The sequence below is a fragment of the Crocuta crocuta genome, unplaced genomic scaffold, assembly GCF_008692635.1.
Source record: "Crocuta crocuta isolate KB4526 unplaced genomic scaffold, BGI_CrCroc_1.0 scaffold42, whole genome shotgun sequence".
In the NCBI taxonomy this organism is placed as follows: Eukaryota; Metazoa; Chordata; class Mammalia; order Carnivora; family Hyaenidae; genus Crocuta; species Crocuta crocuta.
In genome coordinates, this window is record NW_027528744.1 from 738,169 (window position 1) to 764,252 (window position 26,084).

The 26,084-nt window shown below is 35.1% G+C and overlaps 1 protein-coding gene and 1 long non-coding RNA gene across 2 annotated transcripts in view; one reads left to right on the forward strand and one right to left on the reverse strand.

Moving 5' to 3' along the window:
* Positions 1-22,965, forward strand: part of KIAA0825 (KIAA0825 ortholog) — a 358,820-nt gene extending 335,855 nt beyond the window's left edge. Inside the window, exon 21 of the mRNA XM_077755312.1 lies at positions 22,566-22,965. Within this exon, the coding sequence (XP_077611438.1) occupies positions 22,566-22,683 (118 nt within the window). The 3' untranslated portion in view covers positions 22,684-22,965. The remainder of the gene's footprint in view (positions 1-22,565) is intronic.
* Positions 1-26,084, reverse strand: part of LOC144224373 (uncharacterized) — a 69,219-nt gene that overhangs the window by 21,978 nt on the left and 21,157 nt on the right. The window contains exon 2 of the long non-coding RNA XR_013333030.1: positions 11,435-11,555. This is a non-coding gene — a long non-coding RNA (uncharacterized LOC144224373). The remainder of the gene's footprint in view (positions 1-11,434; positions 11,556-26,084) is intronic.

Consider the following 26,084-nt stretch of genomic DNA (forward strand, 5'->3'; position numbering starts at 1 on the left):
AAGGGGCACCTGGGTGGTTCAGTCGGTTTAGTCCAACTTCCGCTCAGGTCATGATCTCATGGTTTGTCAGTTCGAGCCCTGCATTGGGCTCTGTACTGAATGCTTGCTCACAGCCTGGAGCCTGCTTCAGATTCTGTGTCTCCTTCTCTCGCTGCCCCTCCCCCACTTGTGCTCTGTCTCTCAAAAATAAATAAAATGTAAAAAAAAATTATAAAGAAAGAACTCAGGAAAAAAACATTCCTAATAAACAACTCTTAAGGGAAATAAATGAAGTATCTTCATAAAAAAAAGGGGGTATCTAGAAAGATCACATCACATAATACTAATTATACAACTGAGCTCATTAAAATCAAGAAGGGATGGAATTCCTAATGTTGTTATTCAGCATTATTCTAGAATTCCTGTCTGGTGCAATTACATACAAATCAGAAATAATGGAATAACTACTGGAGGAGAAAAGGGAAAAGTAATTAGTAATTGCAGAGAATATTTCTTAGAAAGCCCAAAAATGCCACATAAAATCCTTTTAAATAGAAATCTGTAAGGCTATGAAATACAAAAAATGAAAAAACAAAAAAACCTATAAAAAATATCAATATACCAATAAGAAACAGAAGAGATAGTAGAAAAAGTTCTCTGAATAGTAACATATGTACCATAAAATCTCTAGGAATAACCCTAATCAAAATACGCAACATCCATATAGAAAAACTATAAAAACTATTGAAGAACCTGAATATTCACTTTTTCAGTACTGCCACTCATTCATTTTATTGGATTACTTGTCCAAAATTTGTCTTTGCCACAGATATAACTTCCATAAAGGAACAGGCAATAATTATCATATTCATGGTTATCTCCCATGACTAATGTATTGCTTGACTCATACTAGACAGTCTAAAAATATTTATTTCTATATACCAGTATTTGTTTAGTAATCTGTTTGATAAAATTTGTCTAGCTTCTAAGATACATTCACTAAGTAGCTGGAGATGAGGAAAGGAGATGAGCTTGTTATTTACCATGGCCTAGCAAATTATAATACCCACCCATTTGATCACAGACAGCATCATGGCTTGAAGCATAGGCACTCATAATCCTGCATTAGTATCTTTTTTCACTTTCTCTCTGTAATATTAACAGATTCCACAATACAACACCAAGAATTTCAAAGCTTAGGGGTGTTTAGGGGATTTTAGAAAGGGCTCTTCTATGAAAAGTATGGCTGTACTTCATCAAATCAATTTTCACATCCCACAGGCAATGCTAGGTCAGTATCAAATGAATGGGAATGGAATTCTAATTTTTGAAAATTTGAGTTATTAAAAAAGAGAAAAATCCAGAAAAGATTTTAGGAACAGGTTAAAGTGAAATATTTCACAGTATGCAATTTGAGTCTTTTATCTGGAATCTTTTCTCCTTCTGTATTATATAGAATTTAGATTAATGATTCACAGTATTCTATTGCTTGACAGCTTAATTTCATTTCATAATTAGGTTGACATTTTTCTTATAATATTTGATTGCTAACATTTCCCTATATTTTAAAAATAATGAAATGGCATTATAAAATTGGTTAAATTTGGCTGAACAGCTAAACCACAGCTGAAGATACAGCATTTTCTTGATTATCCTTATCACTTTCCAGTGTTTTATTATCTATAGGCGTGTGTGTATTTGTATTTTTATGTGTTTGTTGGTGGCAAGGATACTGTATAGTAATTTCCCTGTTGTGCTTTTAAATAGGGACTTCCTATGAACACTAATAATGGTAATGTCATAGTTATTCACTGAGAAAACTAATCTGGATTCTATGGAGGTGTGTTGAAGTTTTGTGAAAATGAAATTAGAAATGCAGCATATCTCATCAGTAAGGAATCTGTTTATGTTGTATAAAGCATGGTTAGGTTGAGAAAAAGCAATTTTTCAAACGCAGTGCTTTTTGATGGTCAAGTGTTTATCCCATTAATGTATTCCATTCCCCAAGTATTCTTCCAGAAGACTTCATCTTCTAGCTAATGTTAAAGAAGAATGGGCCCATGACAAGCATTTTACATCAGTTTTAGTGATAATTATGAATTGTTAGGTAAGATCCTGTTGAGTAGGCCCCATCACCTTTAAATGAAAGGGTTGGCAAAGACCTTGTTTTTAATAGCTTAATTGACAACAAAATCAAGTATATTAAACATCATTAGACATTATTGGCTCTACTGCATATTGTTATATCAGTGATAGATTTTAATAGTAAAAAAATAATAAATTTTATGGGGAAGTGGGAATTGTAACAAAGTAGCAGGAACTCATTACAATGAGTTTATCAATGAAGATGGCCTCTGAATGTCAACTGCCTGTAACTGGATTTGACTTACTGCATTTTGGCCAAATTCATAAGTTATGGCAAATAGAATAGCTGAGCAAGACAGAAAAAATTAGAATGATTTTGTTTACTAAATATCTCAATCTCCTGGCTGATTTTATTTTTTAATGCTTCCTAGCTATTTCCTAACGAAAAAACATTCATCCTAAAATTAAAAAAATATTTTTTTAATGTTTAGTTTTGAGAGACAGAGTACAAGCAGGGGAGAGGCAGAGAGAGAGAGGGAGACAGAGAATCTGAAGCAGGCTCCAGGCTGCTTCTGGCACAGAGCCTGATGCAGGGCTCGAACTTACGAAACACGAGATCATGACCTGAGCCAAAGTCATACACTTAACCGACTGAGCCATCCAAGCATCTCTAAAATTTGTATAGTTAAGTATAGAAGAAAGCTGTTTAACTTGGTCAACGAATGGGCTCCTTTTGAAAGTTAAGTTTAATAATAGTCAACTCATACATTTGAAGTTAGAATTTAAATTAGGGAGATAAAGTCAGAAAAGAGGAATAAAGGGCCATGCTGTGGAGCTATGAAGGTGAGGAAGAAGGTTGTCCAAACTAGTAAGGCCCTCTTTCAGGATATTAGGTAGTTGTACTGGGTTATTCACCAGGCATAGATAGAAGTAACACAGCACTGAACTTACTCTAGTGCCAAAAAGCTCTGGAAATGTCAGGCAGAATTTTCTGTATGTGGTGATAACTGTGGTGCACCCATTGCAGTAATAAAGTATTATTAGATATAATCACACCTTCAGCTGTGATGACACATGTTAAAATGACTATAAGCAGTTGAAAGGGAAAAAGATAGTTATCTGGAAGCAATGAGACAAGGATGTTTGGAGAAATAACTTATTCTCTGGAGAATGATATGATTTTAGGGTATGAAAGATAATGGGTGAGATAATTAGGAAGATAAAATAAAGGGCCAGTTTCTAATTAAATTAACAGCATATATAGGATTTTACTCAGGGAAAATAGCAATGATCTGAGTTGGGCCACCATTTAGTGCAGACAGCTCTGCTGAAAGTTGCCTCCCTCAAAAACAAGGGCTAGAAACATGGCATAGCTTTTTGGAGCAAGACTTTTTTGACTATCTATTAAGATAAATACCATACCAGTGAAATGTTCATCCACAAAATGGTAATGAAATAGGAAGAGGGCATTCAGGGTGATAGCTGTGGGAGTTAGTCAGTGCATAAATTCTGCTTAGCAAGGAAGATGTTTAAATTTGAAAAATATCCATAAGTATTAAAGGATATTCGTGCCACCTTTCTATTATGACACTCATTGGATGAAAAGATAAATCAAAGGAAATGAACTGATAGGGTTGGTAATTGGATGTAATAAGAAGAAAGCTGAATAAATGAGCAAAGGACAGATTCTTTGAAATTTATTTATAAAGATTATAGGTTTTGGATGTTTGACCTCTTAAGGCAGGGTGAGGAGTGTTTTTTGTTTTTTTGTTAAACAATACTCACATCTGAATTAGTATCACGTACATTTTTACCTAGTACTCAAACAAGTTCCATATTCTATACAAATGGGAGAAATGCAATTCATAATTGACAAGGTATGAATATTTTATACTTTAAGCCATGGGACTGCCACATCAACAAATGTAATTCCTTAGCAAATATGTCTTATGTTTATATTTATGAAATGTACACAATTGACATAGAACCCAAAAGGGAATAAGTAAGCATTTTATAATATACATATATAATACATATATATGTATGTATATTGCAAACTTCATTCTGGGAAACATTTATTAAATTAGAAACAAGGAAGGAATGCAAGCAAAATGTGCTTAGAGTTTCAATTTATCGTAGACTTCGCGTTACTTTTATGCATTTTTCCAAAGCTTGCGTCCACATTGAAGTGTTAGCCTTGTTTTGTCTTTTGATTTTGGTTTTTTTTAATGTATATAGAGCAATTCTCAAAATTCAAATGATAAATTATTAAGATTCATATATGGGAGTCCCACCTGAAGGTGATGATTTCATGTTAAATATCCTAAGGTGAAATAGCAAGAAGATATCAGGTCAAGAATCTTGGAAAGAATGACCAAGTCTAAACATACAATGTACTCCATATTCTGTGTAGCTATTACACAGGGCACCATAGCTTACTGAAGGCCCATGAGATGAACAGTATTACTGAAATAACTTTGATATCCATTTGAATATAAGTTCTATGAGGGTAAAGATCTTGCTTATCATGCCTCTCAACCTTGTTGATAACAGTATAAAGTTAGAGGAAGCAGTATTTATTTCTTACTAGTTCCCCAGGGATGAGGAAAGGAAATGAGGAGGTGATTCCATCATCCTCAAGAAGATGAGGCAACGGGAGTTATTTTGAGATGCTCCTACTCTGCCATGACCGTGAAAATGATGGCATCTCAACTCAAAAGGACTTGCCATGTTTTCAAATCAGTTCTTTCAATCCTGGCCTGATATGGGGAGGAATATAAAGAGAATGTTTTGTTTTTTTTTCTCATCAATTAATATTTTAAAATATGTAGAGTGGATATTAAGTGTCGTTAAACTGAGAGCTCCATGAAAGCAGCTAACATTTACTGTTATAGGAGACAAAGACACAGAGAGACCTAGGTTGCAGTACATGTACTGAGTAAGAGCATTGGTAGAGTCAGCTGCTTGGGTTGGAATACAGGCGCCATCACTAACCAGTTGTGTAACTGTGAGTAACTCTAGGTCTGTAGCAATAATAGTTAACTGATCATATAAAGTTGCTGTGAAAGCTAAATGAATTAATATATGCAAAGTACTTAGAACACTGCCTAGCACATTGAAATTGCCAAATAAGTACTAGCTATTATTACTATAGGCTCCCTACCCCCACAATACCAGCACATAGTAGGCATTTGGTAAATAGTTTGATTACTGAATGAATGAAAGGAAAAGAACTTTGAAACCTATATGAATAAGAACATAAAGGCAGTGACTCAATGAAGAGTAATAGCATTAATCATGTAGAGCTCTTATTTTTTCCTGGATTCTAGAACAGTTCTAATCTTTCTAAATTCTTAGCCAATTTCAAGCTAAGTATGAAGTAGGTCCATATTTGAAATCCTTTTCTAAGTATGTTGTTATTATTAATTTGAATAACAAAGGTTGCAAAAAGGATCTTTAGCTGATAGACCATGTGTTTCTAAATAGTTTTCATTCAGATCGTTATCCCTAGAAGTGGTTCGTGCAGTGCGTAGCCTTGTATTGTCATCAGTTTTACACAAGTTAGTCAAAATGCACCCAGTTTCTGCAAATATTGGGGTTGTAAATACGTAATTCCTTACTTGATGAAAAGAGGACTTTTTAAAATAATTTTAGAGCAAGAATAATAATGCTTAATATAACTTAAGTACTTTTTAACATATCAGTTTCATAAATGGAATAGACACTAAATGTCTATATAACACAGCCTATGAATATTTTCAGGTGAGTCAAATGTAACTAAAAAAAAAGATATTTTTCTTTTGATTCATTAAATGATACATTACTCTAAGAAAAATCAGCAATGTGCTCTGGCAATATATAGTATTCCTGAGACTTCTCTTAACAGAGGGCATTTCTTCTACATCAGCATTAAATGCTAGGCAAATAGCATGACCTTGGCCTTTTATCTAAACTCTTATAATTAAAAAGAAAATCCACTAGTGGAAATGAAGTCTCTATGGAGATACGGAGGATTTACTGGTTACGGAAAAGTTCAGCTTCCATAACTACTGATGGCTATGCTTCCGTTTATGTTTTCCCTAAGCCATAACTATTTAAAATGTTACTGTTACATTCTTAGTTGTCCCATTTGTTGGTATATAACTCTCCTACCTAAATATATAGAACAAATCATATTAATTAAAATAAATTGCTTGGACAGTTAAGTTGCATTGCAGATTGCCTCTGAAGGCTATAAATTCAAATTAAGGGTTTTGCTGCTTGTTCCTGAGCTTGGAAAGGTTTCTTTTACTGCATTAGTAGTAGTACAAGAAATCAACCACCTTCCAAAAAGAACATTCATTTGAATTCTTGGAGCAATAGCTGGATAAACTGCATCTGTAGCTAGTTACCTTAATCATACAACAAATTCTTGGCTGAAGCAAGCCACCAATCTTGAGTGATGTAGGAACTAAGGATGATGGGACTAATTTTAAGGCTCAAAGAGCCCTTATTTTTTATCATTCATACACATAACAATTTAACAACACTTATTTGAAATACCAACTACTATCCATTGTGATACTGGTGGTTAAAGGTAATTATTTATTCAATCCACCTAGGAATAATAGAACACCTAAGCTTCTAATACATATCAATTAAGAGACATTTTGTGAGTGCTTAACGCTGAACTGTTCTTTGAAATAAAATATTTGGAATAAAAGCTATAACTTTTTGTCAAAGAAAAGCAAGTAGAGATAAAAAGATACATGTGAAAAATTGAAACACAATGCAATCATAAAATAAGAGCTCAAAATGGTAACAGAAGAACTGTAACAAAGCAATATGTGGTTAAGTCACCAAAATAGTGTTCACATTATGTACAAAAGGACTCAAAGGGGAAGGACAATCACATCTGGTTTGAGTAATTGGGAAGGACGTTATGAAAAAGTAGGATGTAGACTAGATCTGAAGAATGAGTAGATTTGGGGTGTACAGAAAGACATTTTAGGTGAGTGGAATAGCAAAAGTAGACAGCATACCTGAGAAAACATAAGGCAGAGTCAGTAAGGTACGGTTTTCTCCCTGAGGAGAGACGATAGTGAAGAGTAGTACCATCAAGCTAGAACACTAAGACTTGAAACTCTCTGGGCAGGGCTGTCATTGCAGGTTTGGTGTAGCTACCGTGTGAGGCGTGGGCTCCAAATATCTGAAAAATATTGCACTGTCAGGCAATAAAATCCTAAGCACCTATGATTCTGCACATAATTCCAATATGTGGAGGCCATTTTTCCCACATCACCAAGCAATTCTCTGTACCAGATAGGTGTCCTACAGTTAATCTTAATTCTGAGACTATTTACTGGAGATGGCAAAGATCTTACAGATTCAGCTTCATTTCCACAAGACTGCCTTCTACTGCCTCCATTTCAGATGTCAGTCACTAGTGGAGGTTGTCACCTGTACTGACTGACAGTACTATAGAATGGAATTTCTATTGAATCCTTTTTTAGATTTGAGTAATTTCCTACAGTAGCTTGTAGAACTCAGAGAGAAATTTTACTTACTAGATTACCATTTTATTATAAATGGATATAACTCAGAAACAGCCAGATGGAAGAGATGCACAGGGCAAGGCATGAGGAAGGACACAGAGGTGCCATGTTCTCTCCCAGCATGGCAGTCTCCCCAAATTTCCATGTGTTCATCATCCAGACATGCTCTGAACCCTTCCTTTTGGGTTTTTATGGAGGCTCCATTACATAGGCATGATTGACTAAATCACTGGCCATTGGAGATTGAACTGCATCTCGAGCCCCTTTGCCCTCTCCGGAGACTGGGAGTAGTAACAGAAATCCCAACTGTCTAAAGACAGGGTTGGCTCTACTAGTAGCCAGCCCCCAGTCTTAGGTGGTTTCCAAAAGTAACCTCATTAACACAACAAAAGACACCTTTATAATTCTCATCACAGGAAATTCCACAGGTTTTAGGAGCTCTGTACCAGAAACTGGGATGGAGACCAAATACATATTTCTCATTATCAATCACATTATCAAAGCACCTGAACTGTGGACTGATGGCAGGGAGATGAGAGTGATTGCAGAATAAATTATCCTTTAATGGTGACTGTGTGGACACGATGGGAGTGTAAGCGCACAATACTTCTTGAAGTCAGACCCTACTTTACAGTATGATGGTAATGGTCAGTTTGAATAATTAAAAATATACATTAAAATAAATATGAACACAGTTGAAGATGGAGTGAAAGTGACCATCAACAAGTTGAATCTTGAGAGCTTGAAGATTGAGTACCTTTAAATTTCAAATCTAATTCAGTACTGAGTTAAGAGTTTGGAACACAGATGAATTATAGATGTGGAGACAGAGCTGAATATGTGGGAATAGATGTGGGGCTTTCCCTGGGAGAGAAGACTGCTCTTCAGTGCAGAAGGTCTAGAGTGAATCTGAGGGAAGGCCCACACTTATAGGACAATAGAAGGAAGAAAACAGAGACCTCTTTTTCTCTCTGATTTGAACCTCCCTTTACAGTCAGTCTGCACAATACTGTGCAGAAAAGAAAAGGACAAAACAGTTTGTTCAATGAGAATAAAATCCAATATGACTTTACTTTTCACTCTTCAGCTACCAACTGGTAGGACAATTTGAAATCATTAATTTGGCCAGATAGTTAATGTTGATTAACAGTAGTACAATTAGCTAATAAATAATTGTAAAGCACTTTGTAAATATAAAGTACTACACAAATGTTTAATAATAACATTAAATCAGGAGGCTTATTTCAAGTTATATTTTTATATCCAGATATTTCGTTGGGATTTCAGGAGAAATGCCAATAATATGATCGAATGCCATCATTATGCACTGTATTTGAAAACTACAACAAAGGTTTACGGGAAAACAAAAGCAGCCACGGCCATGCTAGGCTGAAAGAGTGAACAAGCATGAAACATCTCCCTCATGAGAGACAGGAGGGAAGAGCATAATCAGAGAAATGTGTACATAAAAACTGAGTCAAACCACTGTACTACTTACCAGCTTCATTTTGTTCACGTACTTAGAAGAAAGAGAATTTACGTGATAAAACAATATAAGGGCCCAGGGCAGAAAGAGCATCAAGGCAAGAGCTCTGGGGAAGCCACTTTAGAGAAGTCTCATAAAATAACACCAATATTTTATGAATTCAGAGTTCACCTACTCTTTACAACAGTACACTAAGATGTAAACCTTCATCATCCTCTATTTTACATATGAAAAAACTGAGGCACAGAGATATTAAGAAATTTGCCCAATGCCACACAGATAGTAAGAGGTAGAGTTGGGACTGAAACATAGTATGGCTCCAGTATCCACTGACAGGAATCTAGGAAAGGTTTTATTTCCCTGTTAAAATGAGACAGGAAGAGCTGGTGTGCCCCTTACTCCTTTTTCTGGACTCAAAACAAGGATAGGATGCCAAAGCTGCAACAATCATTTTGGAATCACTAGGTAAAGGACAAGAGAACCACAAAGACATGATCCCTGCTGTTATTAAGCTATTTACCCCATGGTGGTAGTCACCAACCTCTGGATTTCTTGTTATGTGAGAAAAATACCCCTTCTATTGCTTAAAGCATCATTACTTAGGACTTTAGCTATTTGCAACTTTTTAAAAAAATTTTTTAATGTTTTATTTATTATTGAGAGAGAGAGAGATAGAGACAGCATGAGCAGGGGAGGATCAGAGAGAGAGGAAGATACAGAATCAAAAGGCTCCAGGCTCTGAGCTAGCTGTCAGCACAGAGCCTGACGTGGGGCTCAAACCCACGAACCATGAGATCATGACCTGAGCCGAAGTCAGACACTTAGCTGACTGAGCCACCTAGGCGCCCCACCTATTTGCAACTTTAAACAATATGCCAAATAATAATAATAATCACTCCTTGAGTGTCTACTCTGAAGCATGTACTGTTTTATGTATACTTAGTTCTATCATCCTGACTGCAACTCCAAGAAATAGGCACTGTTATTATTCTCATTTTATTGATAAGGAAACTGAGGCACAGTTATCTGGCTTGTCCAAAGCCACACAGTGTGTAAGGGATTCAGATCCAGCATCTCGTTTCTAAACTTCCTCTTCAGAAGAGCTTTCTAAATTTTTTTTTATAGTTTATTTATTTATTTATTTATTTTTTATTTTTTTTTTAATATTTTTATTTATTTCTAGGAGAGAGAGAGAGAGACAGAGCGTGAGCAGGGGAGGGTCAGTGAGAGAGGGAGACACAGAATCCGAAACAGGCTCCAGGCTCTGAGCTGTCAGCACAGAGTCCGATGTGGGGCTCGAACCACGAACCGGGAGATCACGACTTAAGCCAAAGACGGACGCTCAACTGACTGAGCAACCCAGACGCACCAGAAAAGAGCTTTCTAAACTGTGAAACACTAAAACCATTTCAATTAAAATCACAAATTAGATAGGGATGTTTCAACATTATTTTGGAGATTCTAGAGCACACATTTCTCAGCAGAGATGTTACCGACATTTTGGGAAGACAAAATATTGTTTGGGAAGCACTCTCTAGATAGTGTCAAACAAAAATGCTCTTCACATTTCCCCATAGAGAAGCAGTACCACCCCAATTAGAATCACTTTTCTGTAAAAGTCCAAGTAGTAAGTAGTTAGGCTTTCTGGGACAATCTCAGTTGGTCTCAGTCATAACTACTAAATTCTGACATAGACTGAAATCAGTCATAGGCAATAAATAAACTAATGGCCATGGCTGTGCACCTAACTATTCTAACCCCACTTTACACATGGGAACCCTGACATACAGAGTTAAGAAATTTGTGTGAAGTAATTTAATTAGTTGTGGATTCACCCCAAAGCCAGAGTGATTCCAGAGCCTTTGTTCTTATTCAGGATATAGTTGAGTTCCCAGATTTTAGATATATTTCCTCAGTAGAAGCCATAGTAAATGCCTCAGAGAACTTCTCACACTCTAGATTCTTGCCTCCTCCTCTGTCTACTGTTGGCTGCTCTTTCCTGTAGTGAGGCTGTCCCAGGAATTGCTTCCATGGGAGACTGTCCTACCAACGGTATGTATACTTTATCTGTCTGTCGTCTCCAGACAGGACTCTCTTGGTTGGCTGACACACAGCTATCCACAAAACCCTCCAGTATAAAAGATTCTAATAAACTGATGACTAGAACAGTTACTCACTGTTGTGTGACTTTTTTTTTTAACCCCCCCAAGGTCTTATTTTAGAGGTCCCAAGTCCGTCACTGCTCGCTGAGCCAAGCAGAAACAGAAAGCTCTCAGCACATGGTGTGGTAGTGAAAGAGCCCTATAATATAGCTAATAATCATATAACAAACAGAGGAGTAGGTGAATACCTCTGATCCAGGGCTGAATGTGTGTATAAATCCAGGAAGAGCCACCAAGGCTGAGAACTCCCACACAATCTAGGTAGTGCTGGTGACCAAAGTTGAGTATCTCAGTCCAGTTTTAGGGTCCCTGTGTGATTGGAGAGAAAAAGAAAACCACAGTAAAGGATAGGCCATGTTCCCACATCTATATACCCAGGAGTCATACAGATGGAGCACACACTAGAAGACAGGATTATGGTAGAGATCAGTGAAGTCTCATGATCTCATGAATTCTGCTGCTTATTAGAGACTAAAATACAACAATTCATTGCCAACAGCAGAGTGTGGGTCATGTTGTCATTCTTCTTCCATAGTAGTCAGGTGGGAAATTTAGCAATAGTGAAAGAGGGCAGACTACCAAAGTCAGGAAAAACAAAAATATACTCACTTCATAATGCTTCTAAGGGTGAACTAAAATACACTGGTTCCAACATTTTCTGGTTTCTGAGGGACGTGCTTCCTCTAGAGATTCTAAACATACTAATATAAACTAGGGATAGACATTTTAAACAAGTTTCCCAATCAATTGTGTTTAACAAACTGATAAATTATTTTCCAATAGCTATTTGATAGAATTGACTTGTTTTTACACTGTGTTAACAAAGCCTAAAAACTAAGACAGAATTAAAGATAGACTGTTAAAAGCTTATAGATGGTAGAAAATTCAAGATGACTTGTATGAAGCCAGAAAGAGCCTAAGATCACCTCCTCCCACAGATAAAACCAACATGCAACTACATTTGGAATAATTTCCTCTGAAGAGAACCTGAAAATGGATAAACAGAGCCTCCAAAATGAGACACAAAGGCAGCACTGACACGGGTAAGAGTGACAGAGACAAGTTCTCACTGAAAAAAGAAAAAGCCCAACCCAGGTGCAGTTATCTATAATTCAGAGGGATCTCAAGAACACAACTCCTCCCTTAGGCATTCTAACCTTTAGGTCCTTCACAGGAGAGACAACACTCTAAAAAGCCATGCTTTGAGAAGTAACAGGGATTATAACCAGAAAAATCATAGTTATAGGGAATGGTACCTATTCTTAAAAGCCCAGTTGGAAAAATGCCTAGAACATACATGCTAGTCCAGGAACATCTCCCAGCCAGATAGGAAACTGGTGATACACTCTTTCGGGATGGAAACACTGTCAAGAACCACTTCTGTGGTCACATTCTACCGTGCTCATTCCAAGGCTGTTACTCACACACTAAGGTGCTGTCTGCTGGCAACCCTGCCAACAATGGCAGCAGCACCCATAGTACCCCAGAAAGATGGGGGGGTGCTTAGAAGAGACCGACCCACCCACCCACCAAAGCAGACCCAACCAGCTGGTAGTGGTAGGGGGTGAGGAGTGGAATGTGGGAGCCCTGCCCACTACTGCAGCCCAAAGATAGCCTGGTCAGGGGAAGAGTCCCACACACTACTGCAACCCTGGCCAGTTGAGCCACAGAGACAAATCTAACCAGCTGCAGTGACCTAGCCAGCTGGGCCAAGGAAAGAGCCCCAATCACCATCATCATGCCAGCCTGGCACACAAACTCACACAGGAAATGTTCCCTTGAGCACCTGATTCTTGTGGCCAAGGGAGAGTGTACTTCTGGGGCCCATAGGATATCTACACAAGGACACTCCTTCAAGACTGGGAGAGGTAGCCAGTTTGGTGAATACATAGAAATAGAGACAGAGAGTCAAGCAAAATGAAGAGAGAGAGGAATATATTCTAAACAAAAGAACAACAGTAAAATGAAGAGAGAGAGGAATATATTCCAAACAAAAGAAAAACAACTCAGAAAAAAGATCTAAATGAAATGGAGATAAATAACTGATGTGATACAGAATTCAAAATAGTAGTCATATAGATACCTACCGAACTTAGGAGAAGAAAGTGATGAACATGGTGAGAACTTCAACAAAAAGAGAGACAATTTAAGAAAGTACCAATCACACCTGAAGAATACAATAGCTGAAATGAAAATATATACTAGAGGGAATCAACAGTAAGTGAGATGCTGAAAAGCAGATCAGTGACCTGGTGACAGACAGTAGAAACCACCCATTCAGAAGAGCAAAAAGAAAAAAAATTATTTGAAGAAAACAAGAATAGTTTAAGGGATATCAGGGACAACATCAAGCATACTAACACTGACATTATAGGAATCCCAGAAGAAAAAGAGAGAAAAAGGGTTAAAAAAGTTACTTGAAGAAATAATCTCTGAAAACTTTTCTAACTTGTGGAAGGAAATAGATAGCTAGGTCCAGCTAACATGGAGTTCTAAATAAGATTAACCCAAAGAGAACAGCTCCAAGGCACACAATTAAAATGCCAAAAATTAAAGATAAGAGAGAATCTTAAAAAAGGTAAGAGAGAAAAACTACTAGTTATATACAAGGGAACTCACATAGGCTAGCCCCTGATTTTTCTGCAAAAGCTCTGCAGGCCAGAAGAGAGTGGCATGATATCTACAAAGTGCTGAAAGGAAAAAACTTAAAACCAAGAATATTCTACCTGGTAAAGTTTAAACTTGAAGGAGAAATAAAGAGTATTCCAAACAAGCAAAAGCTAAAGGATTCATCACCACTAAAACAGTCTTACAAGAAATGCTAAATTAAAGCAAAAAAGATCATAACTAACAATAAGAAAATATATGAAAGTAAAAGAATTCTCTCTGGGAAAGGAATTATGTAATAAATGTACTGAACCAATACTTTATACAGCTCATACAAAGTTTAAAAACAAAAGTACTGGGGCACCTGGGTGGCTCAGTTGGTTAAGTGTCTGATTCTTGATTTTGTTTCAGGTCATCATCTCATAGTTCATGGTTGGAGGCCTGAGTTGGGCTCTGCAGTGACAGTGTGGATCTTATTTGGGATTCTCTCTGTCCCTCTCTCTCTGCTCCTTTCCTGCCTTCAAAATAAATAAATAAACTTAAAAAAAACACAAAACCCTCCACAAAATTACTAAAACCAACTATAATAATGAGGTAAGGGATATACAAATTAAAAAGTTATAAAATATGATGTAAAAAACATAAAAATGTGCTTTTAGAATGTAAATGAACTTGAATGACTATCAACTTAAACTAGGCTATTACATATATCAAATACATATTATATAATATATAAAACACACACATATATGTATGTGTATATCAATTTCATGATAAACACAAACCAGAAACCTACAGTAGATACACAAAGAAATATAGCAAAAGGAATCCAAACATTATACTAAAAAAAAGGCATCAAATTTCAAGAGAAGAAAGGAACCAAAGAAACTATAAGAACAGCCAGAAAAAGTTAACAAATTGAATAAATACATAGCTATCAATAATTACTTTAAATGTAAATGGACCAAATTCTCCAGTCAGAAGTCATAGGATGGCTGAAGGGATAAAACAAAACAAAACCACAAAAACAAAAACGACCAATCTAAATGGTGCCTACAAAAGATTCACTTCAGATCTAAAGATACACACAGACTGAAAGTGAAGGGATGGAAGAAGATATTTCATGCAAAATCAAACAAAAAGAAAGCTGGTTAGAAATACTTATGGAAAATAGAGTTTAAAACACTGCAATAAAAGAGAGAGAAGTGCATTATCTAATGACAAAAGGATCAATCCAACAAGAAGATATAACAATTGTAAATATCTCTGCACTCAAAATAGAGCACCTAAATATATAAAGCAGATATTAACAGATATAGAAGGAGAAGTTGATAGTAATACAATAGTAGTGGGGACTTTAGTACTACACTTACATCATTGGATAGATCATCCAGACAGAAAACCAGCAAGGAAACATTGGGCTTAAATGACACACCAGACCAGATGGAATTTAACATTCCATCCAAAAATAGCAGAACAGGGGCGCCTGGGTGGCTCAGTCGGTTAAGTGTCTGACTTTGGCTCAGGTCATGATCTCCTGGTTCGTGGGTTCGACCCCCGAGTTAGGCTCTGTGTTGACAGCTAGCTCAGAGCCTGGAGCCTGTTTCAGATTCTGTGTCTCCCTCTCTGACCCTCCCCTGCTCACTCTGTCTGTCTCTCTCTCAGAAATAAATAAAACATTAAAAAATTTTTAAAAATAGCAGAATAAACATTCTTTTCATGTGCACATTTCAAAATGCAACATTGCCCAGAATGGACCACATTATGCCATAAAAAAAAAGTCTCAATAAATATAAGAAGGCTGAAATTATATCAAGCTGCTTTTCAGACCACAATGGAATAAAATTAGAAATCAATTATAAAAAGAAAAGTAGAAAAAAACAAAAACATGTAAAGACAAAACAACAAGCTATTAAACAACCAATGGGTTAATGAAGATACCAAAGAGGAAATGTAAAAATACCTTGAGACAAATCAAACGGGAACACAATTTTCTAAAATCTAAGAGATATAGCAAAATCAGTTCTAAAAGGGAAGTTCACAGAGATATAGGGTTACTCCAAAAAACAAGAAAAATCTCAAACAATCTAACTTTCTACGTAAATGAATATAGAAAAAAAAAAAAGCAAACAAAGCCCCAAATTAGCAGAAGGAATGAAGTGATAAAGTTCAGAGAGGCAATAAATTAAATGCAGGAAAAAGATAGAAAAGGTCAATAAAACTAAGAGCCGATTCTTTGAAAAGATAAAACTGATAAACCTTTCCAGACTCATAAAAAAAGGGGGGAATGGGGGTTTCAAATAAAATCAGAAATGAAAGAGAAATTACAACATATACCAGAGAAATATGAATGATCATACCACTGTGAACAATTATACAGCAACTAATTGGACAACCTAGAAGAAACGGATAAATTCCTAGACATGTACTATCTTCTAAGATTGAATCATGAAAAAAATAGAAAACCTAAATAAACTAATTACTAACAATAAAGTTGAATCAGTATTAAAAAAAAAATCCCAACAAATAAAAGTCCAGAATCACAGGGCTTCACTTCTGAATTTTACCAAAAATTTAAAGAGTTAATAAGATGAACATCAGGGAAGGGAAGCAAAAATAATATAAAAACAAGGAGGGGGACAAAACATAAGAGACTCTTAAATATAGAGAACAAACTGAGGGCTACTGGAGGGATTGGGGGTAAAGGGATGGGCTAAATGGGTAAAGGGCATTAAGGAAGACACTTGTTGGGATGAGCACTGGGTGTTATACACAAGGGATGGATCACTGGAAGCTACTCCCAAAATCATTATTCCACTATATGCTAACTAGCTTGAATGTAAATAAACAAATAAATAAAATTTACAAAAAAAAAAAATGAAGAGTTAACACCTATCCTTCTCAAATTATTGGAAAAAATTGAAAAGAATACTTCCAAACTAATTTTATAAGATCAGCAATACCCTGATAGCAAACAAGACAATGAGAACTACAAAAAAAGTCCAATATCTCCAATGAACATAGATGTAAAAATCCTCAACAAAATATTATCAAACCGAATTCAGCAATACATTAAAAGGATCATACACTGTGATCCAATGAAATTTATTCCAGGAATGTGAGGATGGTTTAACATTAGTGAATCAATCAATACGATAAACCACAGTAACAAAATCCAACATAAAAATCATATGATCACCTTAATAGATGCATTTGACACAATTCAATACCCATGTGATAAAAACCTAAACAAAGGGGGTATAGAGAGAATATACCTCAATATAATAAAGGCCATATGTGTTAAAGTCAAAGCTAACATAATACTCAATGTTGGAAAGTTGAAAACTTCCTCTAAGAACAGGAAAAAGACAAGGATGCCACTTTAATTCAACCTAGTATTTGAGATTCTAGCCATAGAATTTAGGCAAGAAACAAAAATGAAAAGCATCAAAACTGGAAAGGAAGAAGTAAAACTGCCGCTACTGGCAAATGGTTTAATACTATATATAAAAAATTGGAAAAACTCTTAGAGTTAGCTATTATAACTATTAGAATTAACAAATGGATTCAATAAATTTGCAGGATAAAAAATATACAGAAATCTCTTGTGTTTCTACACACTAATAGCAAACTATAAGAAAGAAATCAATCCCATTTATAACTGCATCAAAAAATACCTAGGAATAAATTTAAACAAAGAGGCAAAAGACCTGCACTCTGAACTGTAAGACAGTGATGAAAGAAACTGAAGAGAACACAAATAAATGGAAAAATATATCATGCTTATGGATTGGAAGGAGATTATTGTTAAAATGTCCACACTACCTAAAGCAATCTAGATTCAAGGGGATCCCTATTAAAATACCACTGACATTTTTCACAGAACAAGAACAAATAATCTGAAAATTTTTATGTAACCACAAAAGACTCCAAGTAGCCAAAGCAATCTTGAGAAAGAAGAATAAATCTGTAGGTACCATGCTCCTTAATTCAAACTATACCTAAAAGCTACAGTAATCAAAACAGTATGGTACTGGCAAAAAAAGAGACATAAAAATCAATGTATAAGAATAGACATGCCAGAAATTAACCCATGACTATATGGCCAATTATCTATGACAAAGGGAAGCAAGAATATATTGGGGAAAAGAGTCTCTTCAAAAAATGGTGTTGGGAAAACAGGACAGCTACAACCAAATCAATGAAACTGGACCACTTTCTAACACCATATATAAAAATAAACCCAGATGGATAAAAGACTTAAGTGAAGACATGAGACCTTAAAACTAGAAGAAAACATAGGCAGCAGCAAGCTCTCTGACATCTGTCCTAGTTTTTTTTTTTTTTTTTTTGGATCAGTCTCCTCAGACAAGGGCAGCAAAAGCAAAAAAAAAATATTTTATTTTATTTTTATTTATTTCTCTATACACAGCCCTTTATTTATTTATAAATAGTTTATTGTCAAGTTGTTTTCCATATAACACCCAGTGCTCATCCCCCCAAGTGCCCTCCTCAAAGCAAAAATTTTTAAATGGCACTGCATCAAACTAAAACCAACAGAGCAAAAAGGCAACCTACTGAATGGGAGAAGATATTATCACCAATAAGGAATTAATATCCAAAATAGTTTTTAAAAACCTCAAAACTCACTATCAAAAAAACAAGTTCTCTGGGGCGCCTGGGTGGCTTAGTCGGTTGAGCGTCCGACTTTCGCTTAGGTCACGATCTCACGGTTCGTGGGTTCGAGCCCCGCGTCGGGCTCTGTGCTGACTGCCAGCTCAGAGCCTGGAGCCTGTTTCAGTCTGTGACTCCCTCTCTCTCTGGCCCTCCCCTGCTCATGCTGTCTCTCTCTCTCTCTCCTAGAAATAAATGAAAAACATTAAAAAAATTAAAAAAAAAAAAAACAAAAACAAGTTCTCTGATTAAGACATCTGCAGAGGACCTGGATAGGTATTTTTCCAAACACATACAGATTGCCAATGTATGAAAAGGTACTCAGCATCACTAATCATCAGAGAAATACAAGTCAAAACCACAATGAGATGTCACTTCATAAATGTCAAAATGACTACTATCAACAGGACCAGAAATACTAAATGTTGACAAGGATGTGGTGAAGAGAAATCTCGCAATGTTGGTGGGAATGTAAAGGGTGTGGTCACTATGAAAAGCAGTAAAGAGGTTCCTTAAAAAATTGAAAATAGAGGTACGCCTGGGTGGCTCAATCAGTTAAGTGTCCAACTTCGGCTCAAGTCATGATCTCACAGTCAGTGAGTTTGAACCCCACGTCAGGCTCTGTGCTGACAGCTCAGAGCCTGGAGCCTGCTTCAGATTTTGTGTCTCCCTCTTTCTTTGCCCCTCCCCTGCTTGTACTCTGTCTCTCTCTCCCACAAAATTAACAAACCTTATAAAAGATTTTGAAAATAGAACTACTATATGATTCATCATCAATTACACTTCTGGGTATTATCTGGAAAAAAACCAAAAACACTAATCTGAAAAGATTTATGCACCCCATGTTTACTACAGTATTATTTACAATAGCCAAGATAGGAAAGCAACCTAAGTGTTCAGAGAAAGATCAAAGGATAAAGATGGTGTATGTGTATATATATGTGTGTGTGTGTGTGTGTGTATATATATATATGACATTGGAATAATATTGAAATGACATTGGAATAATACACACACACACACACACACACACACACCCCACATTGGAATATTACTCAGCCATTAAAAATGAAATCTTGCCATTTAGGACAACATGCACAGAACTAGAGGTATATGCTAAGTTAAATAAGTCAGAGAAAGACAAATATCTTATGGCTTCACTTACATGTAGAATTTGAAAAGCAAAAGAAGTGAACAAAAAGGAAAGAGACTCATAATACAGAGAAGAAACTGATGGTTGTCAGGGGGGAGGCAGGTACAGGCTTCCTACCTGGTAAAATAACTGGTGAAATAATTGAAAGAGATTAGAGGTACGATCTTCCAGTTATAGAATAAGTAAATTGTGGGGATATACTGTACAACAGAGGTAATATAGTCAACAATATTGTAACAACAATATTGTATGGTAATAGGTAGTCTATCACTAGATTCAGCCTGGTGATTTTGTAATGTATATAAATATGAAATCAATAGGTTGTATATCTAAAACTAATATGTCAATCATACTTCTAATGTCAATCATACTTCAAGAGAATTTTATAGATTTAAAATAAAACAGTGCTTGATATAAACATACATTTCAAATCTCTAATGCTTTATTCAATTAAAGTGAAATTATTAGAGAAAATCTAGTTTGAATATTATTTTTTCTATCTCTGTCAAAATTTCTTATTCTCATATGAAATGATTTCTTCTTAATAAGCACCAGGCAAATATAAAAGGGCTGTGATAGATAAATTATGTTGCTTAAGATCATTAATTACTAACAGCTCAATTATACTATGAGGTACCCACAATTCTCATGAAGCTTCAAAAATCCTTATCTTGGATTCTATTAGGTATACAATTCATTTAAATTACATTAATTATACAGATATTTAAATGAAGGAGAGATCATGCTTTCAATTTTCACAAGTAGAGACAATGATCAAAATATTTATGTACATATCACATATTTTGTTCTGTTGACATTCATAAAATAATTCATTTGCTCAGTACAATATTAGCACCTTTCCATGGAATAAAAAAGGCAAACCTAAATTTTCATGTTTGGATTTCTTTAAAGTATTTACATTAATTTTAGAAAGTTCTTTTTTTTTTTAATATCTAGTCCAATTTGGTCAACATTTTTTAGGAAATAAAATGTTCGAACTATTTTTAGCATTAACAAATGATACCTGTAAAATGCTTTAAAAATCATGGTCAGTGTTGCATTTGTAAGCCTAGACTTTAGAGCCTGACTCCTTGATTTCAATCCAAAGATATCTGGGCAAATGACATTAACATTATATCTCAGTTTACCCTTCTGTAGAATGGAAACAACACATATTCTAGTACAGATTTAAAGAGTGATATGTCATATGTTTAAAACAGTGCCTAAGACATGGTGCTATAGAAGTATTTTCTGTTACTATATATTCCTGGTTGGAAGGAGTTCAACTTAATATGCATATTAATGATGACCAAGTTCACCTGTATAAAATGGGTAGTGACAGTTTTTATCTTTAAAATTCCATGAAAATAGTATAAAGTGCCTTGCAGGCTAAGTTTTAAATTTGAAATTACTGACTTAAGGATAACTGCCCTTTGTCACATAACTGAACAGTGTAGCAGTGAAAAATCTCTTTATCCTTCAAGTTGTTACTAAAACCTATATGACCAATGACATAACTCTGACCATATGGGAACATACAGGGAAATTGAGACAACCATAAACAATAGTTTTTAGATCCAGCCACAGTTGGGGCTAGGATATGAGAATCCCAGGCAGGCAATGATGAAGAAATATAAATTAAACCAGTGTCTAATCTCTCAGATAATTTGCTCTTTCTCTCCACTCTTCCTTCCTGCTTTATATAAACCACCTCCCAGGACTGGTCAGGACATAGTGAACCCAATACTACAAGAAAACCTGTGTGGGAAAAAAACAAGGATCCCAGTAGGAAGTTTCTATGGAAAATGCAATGTCCTCACTTTCTTTTCTTGTCATTAAGAAAAACTAGAAAGATCCCATTCCAAACTCAATATACTTTCTTCATGTATGACAAACTCTTATCCAGGAGTTCTGACTATAATAAAATAGTGGGCTCCTCGAATACATTCAGTGAACAGCTACTTGCTTGTTAGAAATTCTTTTCCCTTATCATAGATGGTCTTTTAGGATATATCTTTTTAGGGTATTTTTAGGATTAATACATTGGATTTAAAATCCATTGTGACTTCATGTCATGGTGGATGGTTTGGGGCTTGGTAGAAATAGGAGAAAAAGAGAAAGAAAATATATGCAGATGATTCACTGTTGGATTGCTAGGTTAAATGTGCCCTGGCCAGTCCTGAGGAAGTGGCATATATGAAAAAGGAGAAGGAGGAATTAACTATACTTGGGTTATTGTGCTAGTTACTTTAAAGATTACATTCACATACATTTTCATATTTTACCATTGTGTTCTATATCTCTCAATCACCCAAAATTAGAGTCTTTAATCTCTCTTTTTTAGCCAAATCTCTATTGAATTTTGCTAACAATTTGCTGCTTTTCTTGGGTCATTTTAACCTGATTACTTCAAATCTGATCTTATTTTTAGGAATAGACTGACCTAAGGTACAATATATTCATTTTAGCTGAATATTCTTCTTGCTGCTGAAGTCTTCCTGCCAAATCTCTCTGCAGCTTAAAGCCACTGATACGCTGATCAGTGGGGAAAAATACTACAGAAAATATTTACTTATTAATTGCTAATTCTAGGTTTTATTTATATGCATGTATATCCTAGTAAGGCATATACATTTATAAAATTAACATATTCAGAAACCTCATTTAATACTTTAAACTTTACCCTGGGGTAGAACTGGTTTGACTCCACTTTTCTCTCTCATTCTCTGGCCCACTCCGCAAGAGCAGGGACAGTGATCTTGGTGCAGTCAGTAGAAGGCAGACGTCTTAGTAAACCAGTGACTATGGTATTCAAGCCTTGAATATGTGAGTGTTAACTATAGTTTGGAAGTTACAAAAATACTAAGATGTGATTTTTCTTTTAGGTGGGAAATGAGAAAGGATGAAAGACTAGAAGAGGAAGAAAAAGCAATGCTGGAACATTTAAAACAATTTTGCACCATCCAGAACTCTTCTGTCTCAGATAACACAGAGGAACCATAATCTGCAGAAAACAGCAACAGCTTTATTTTAGGAAATAATCACATGTAATGGAGTAGGATTTTTACTATAGTCAGAATGAACCTCAGATGTGCTGTGAAGCATGAAACCAATAACTGAGTAATCTCTGAAATGAAAAGGAGACACCATATAAAGAATAAAGTGCTACATATTTTTTACTTTAAAAATAATTTCAAAATGTTTTTTCTTTCCTCAGTTTTTCTCTTTATATAACTGCTGCCATCTCGTGTTCCCTTTGAATTATTTTTTTTTCTTCTTTCAGTCTTGAAGTATCTATGACAACAGACAAAATGTTTGGAAATCTTTTCCCTAAGGATTTTTAAATACAGCATTTGGATGTTAAGTTGAATGGAGTAACACAGCCCCTTGAGGGTTGACTGAAAATTTCAATGTAATTTTATACCTGTAGCCCAAGTCCAGGTCTTAGTCGCTTTTAAAACCCACCAGTGTACCACCCTCCTTTTCCAAAGCCACTTCCTCATGCAGTTTATCTTAATCATAGCCACAAAGACATTCTCCTGATATATAACTTTAGTCCTATCTCTGTCTATAATGGTTTTTCAAACATCATATTTTAACTTTCAATCATATGCTTTCAGATCCCATACCCAGTGTCTCCGTGTTTAGGCAACTGCCTATTATCCTCTTGGTTCAAGCCACACACTTACCATTTTTCCCAACTGGAAACCATCTTTCTCCCCAAATAGCATTTAAAACTCATTACAGCAATCCCATAGTTTCTGTTACTTTTCTTATTTCTAGTACGTTCACATACACATGTACACACACACACACACACACACACACACAATGGAATGGGTTCTAGAGTCCTCCATATCTAGTTATAATTACTATAGCCTTCCTAGTAGTGCATGGTATTCGATTATAAAGACCTCAAAGGGTTTATAATATGAAGTCTCCCTCTTTAAGGGGTTCCATAGTTTCCCCAATACCTGCTACAGAGTTAACCATCTAGTGGATAATTAATACATAAATTAATTAATAATTAATCCAAACAGTTGTTTGAATGAGTGTCATTAAAAAAAGAAGACAATGAGACTGTTGAGCAATCTACAGGACATCTGGGAGAAGCCTTATCTATTTTAGAGCATATGACATTGAACATTATGTTTCTGATGTTCTCAGATTGTCCATGTTCCCACATTCTGTGATTTTTATATAATATGTGTAGGCTAGATAATTTCCAAAGGAAAGTACTTATGCATTTTTTTTAAAAACTAAAATCTTAAGAGTGCAGAGGAGGCCACCTTAGAAAATCTCTTGCATTATTTCCTACAGAAAAACATATAAATGGCCATGTAGCCAGATGTCTACCAAGTAACACATTTTATTTCTAAAAAATGTACTTTTGTTGGTCAGTATAATCACAAACCAAGTGTTTTAAGACAATGTTGAAATAATTTCTAAAACTTCTATATAGACCACTTAAAAATGGTAAGAAATATTTATGAGAATTGAACTTTCCACCTAGTCTTACCTATGAACACTAATCTTACCTGTAGTAACACTGTAACAATCAAATTAATCAATTCTCTTCTTTCAGCTTTGTGATGCTTTGTGTAAATCTGCACACTGTATTTTATTAGAATGACACTAAAATAGAAAGTCAAAATAAAATAAACTGAGCCAATAAACTAAGTAGTCTTATAAAGTAAAGGATTTCATATTAGGGTTCTTTGTCTTCTAATATGTTAAAGATCATCTTTCAACACTATTCTTTTTTTTACTGAATCTGTACATTTCTATAGTGATCCTGAGAAGCGACTTATTTCCTATAGAAAAAAAATTATGGCTCCATATGAAAGGAAATAAGAATAGTAAGGGGAGAAGGAGATGAGGAGGAAGGAGAATAATGTGGAAAACAGAAGAGCTTACAGATGAATTCTTTTCTCTATTTGCTCTGTGAAATTAGTGCAGTCATAAGTGGAAGTAAATGTATAACTGGAAATATTAAATAAGATATTGCTTTATCAGGTTATTTTGACTTTATACTCAACATGTTTCTTAAAATATGATAAGAATAGTATTTCAAAACAGTTATTCTTTCCCATGTTTATTTTGCATTTGTGTAAGTTAACAACAGGAATTAAGCCTAATACTTTATTAAGTCCCAGTATACTTATTACAAAAATATTATCTTCCTTCTGTGTTCTGTTTAACTGTATTTTATGTAATTATTAAGATGTATCTAGGTTATAAGTTACTATGTGAACCAGTATGAATTAATTTCTAATAAAATATAGATAATACTGTGTATTTCAGGTGTTTTTACATTTTTGTCATCACTATCAAACATTCTTTATAGAACTATCCACCAAGAAATGTGAAAAATAAATCTCTTATTTTGTCTACCAATATGTGCTTACTCAAAGTATTCTATTATCCCAGTTCACAATTCCTGAGTTAGAGAGAACTGGTAATTTGTAATCAGCATTTCTTATTATAAAAACTCTTTAAGATTTTTTAATGCTTTTCATTATGCTTGAAATATTTCATAATTAAAAACATAAAAAATCTGTATTTAGAAAAGGCAAGAAATCTGGTCACATGCTACAATGGGGATGAACTTTGAGGACATTATGCTAAGGGAAATAAGACAGAAAAAGACAAACACTGTATGATTCCACTTATATATGGTACCTAAACTAGCCAAATTTATAGAGACAGAAAGTAAAATGGTAGTTATGTGGGGCCAGGGAAAATAAGAGTTGTTTAATGAGTAGAGAGTTTTAGTTTTATAAGATAGAAAAGTTCTGGAGCTCTGTTTCACAACATTGTGAATATACTTAACACTATTCAACTATACACTTAAAAATGTTAAGATGGTAGATTTTGTTACTTTTTTTTTTTTTTTTAAAACCACACACACTTCCCCAAAACTGCTGTACATTTCATTCACTTGCAATGAAATTCCATTGCAAACTGCTTAATAAGATGCCCGGAAGCTCTTAAGTTTTAATAGGGAGCTATGAGAACAGCAATATTTAGCATCAGCTTTTATGACATACAATGACAAAACTATCTGGCTTGCTTTTGAGAAATGGTTTCAACAGCACCATCAGTAAAGCAGTAAACACTTGTTTACCCAGAATTTAAAGAATTCAATACCTTATAAAACACTTTTCCTCTCAAAATATTACTTGCAAATATAAAGACCTGTATTAATACCAATTACTGCACAAAAGTACTGACAAAATCTGGAAGCTTAAAATGGTTTACATTATTTCACAGTCTCTTGTGTCAAGTCTCTTATACCTGGGCATGGTTTAGGATATCACACAGTTGCAATGAAAGTATCAACCAGGGCTGTGGTCTCATCTGAGGCTCAACTGGGGAAATATCCACTTCAAAGCTCACATGGT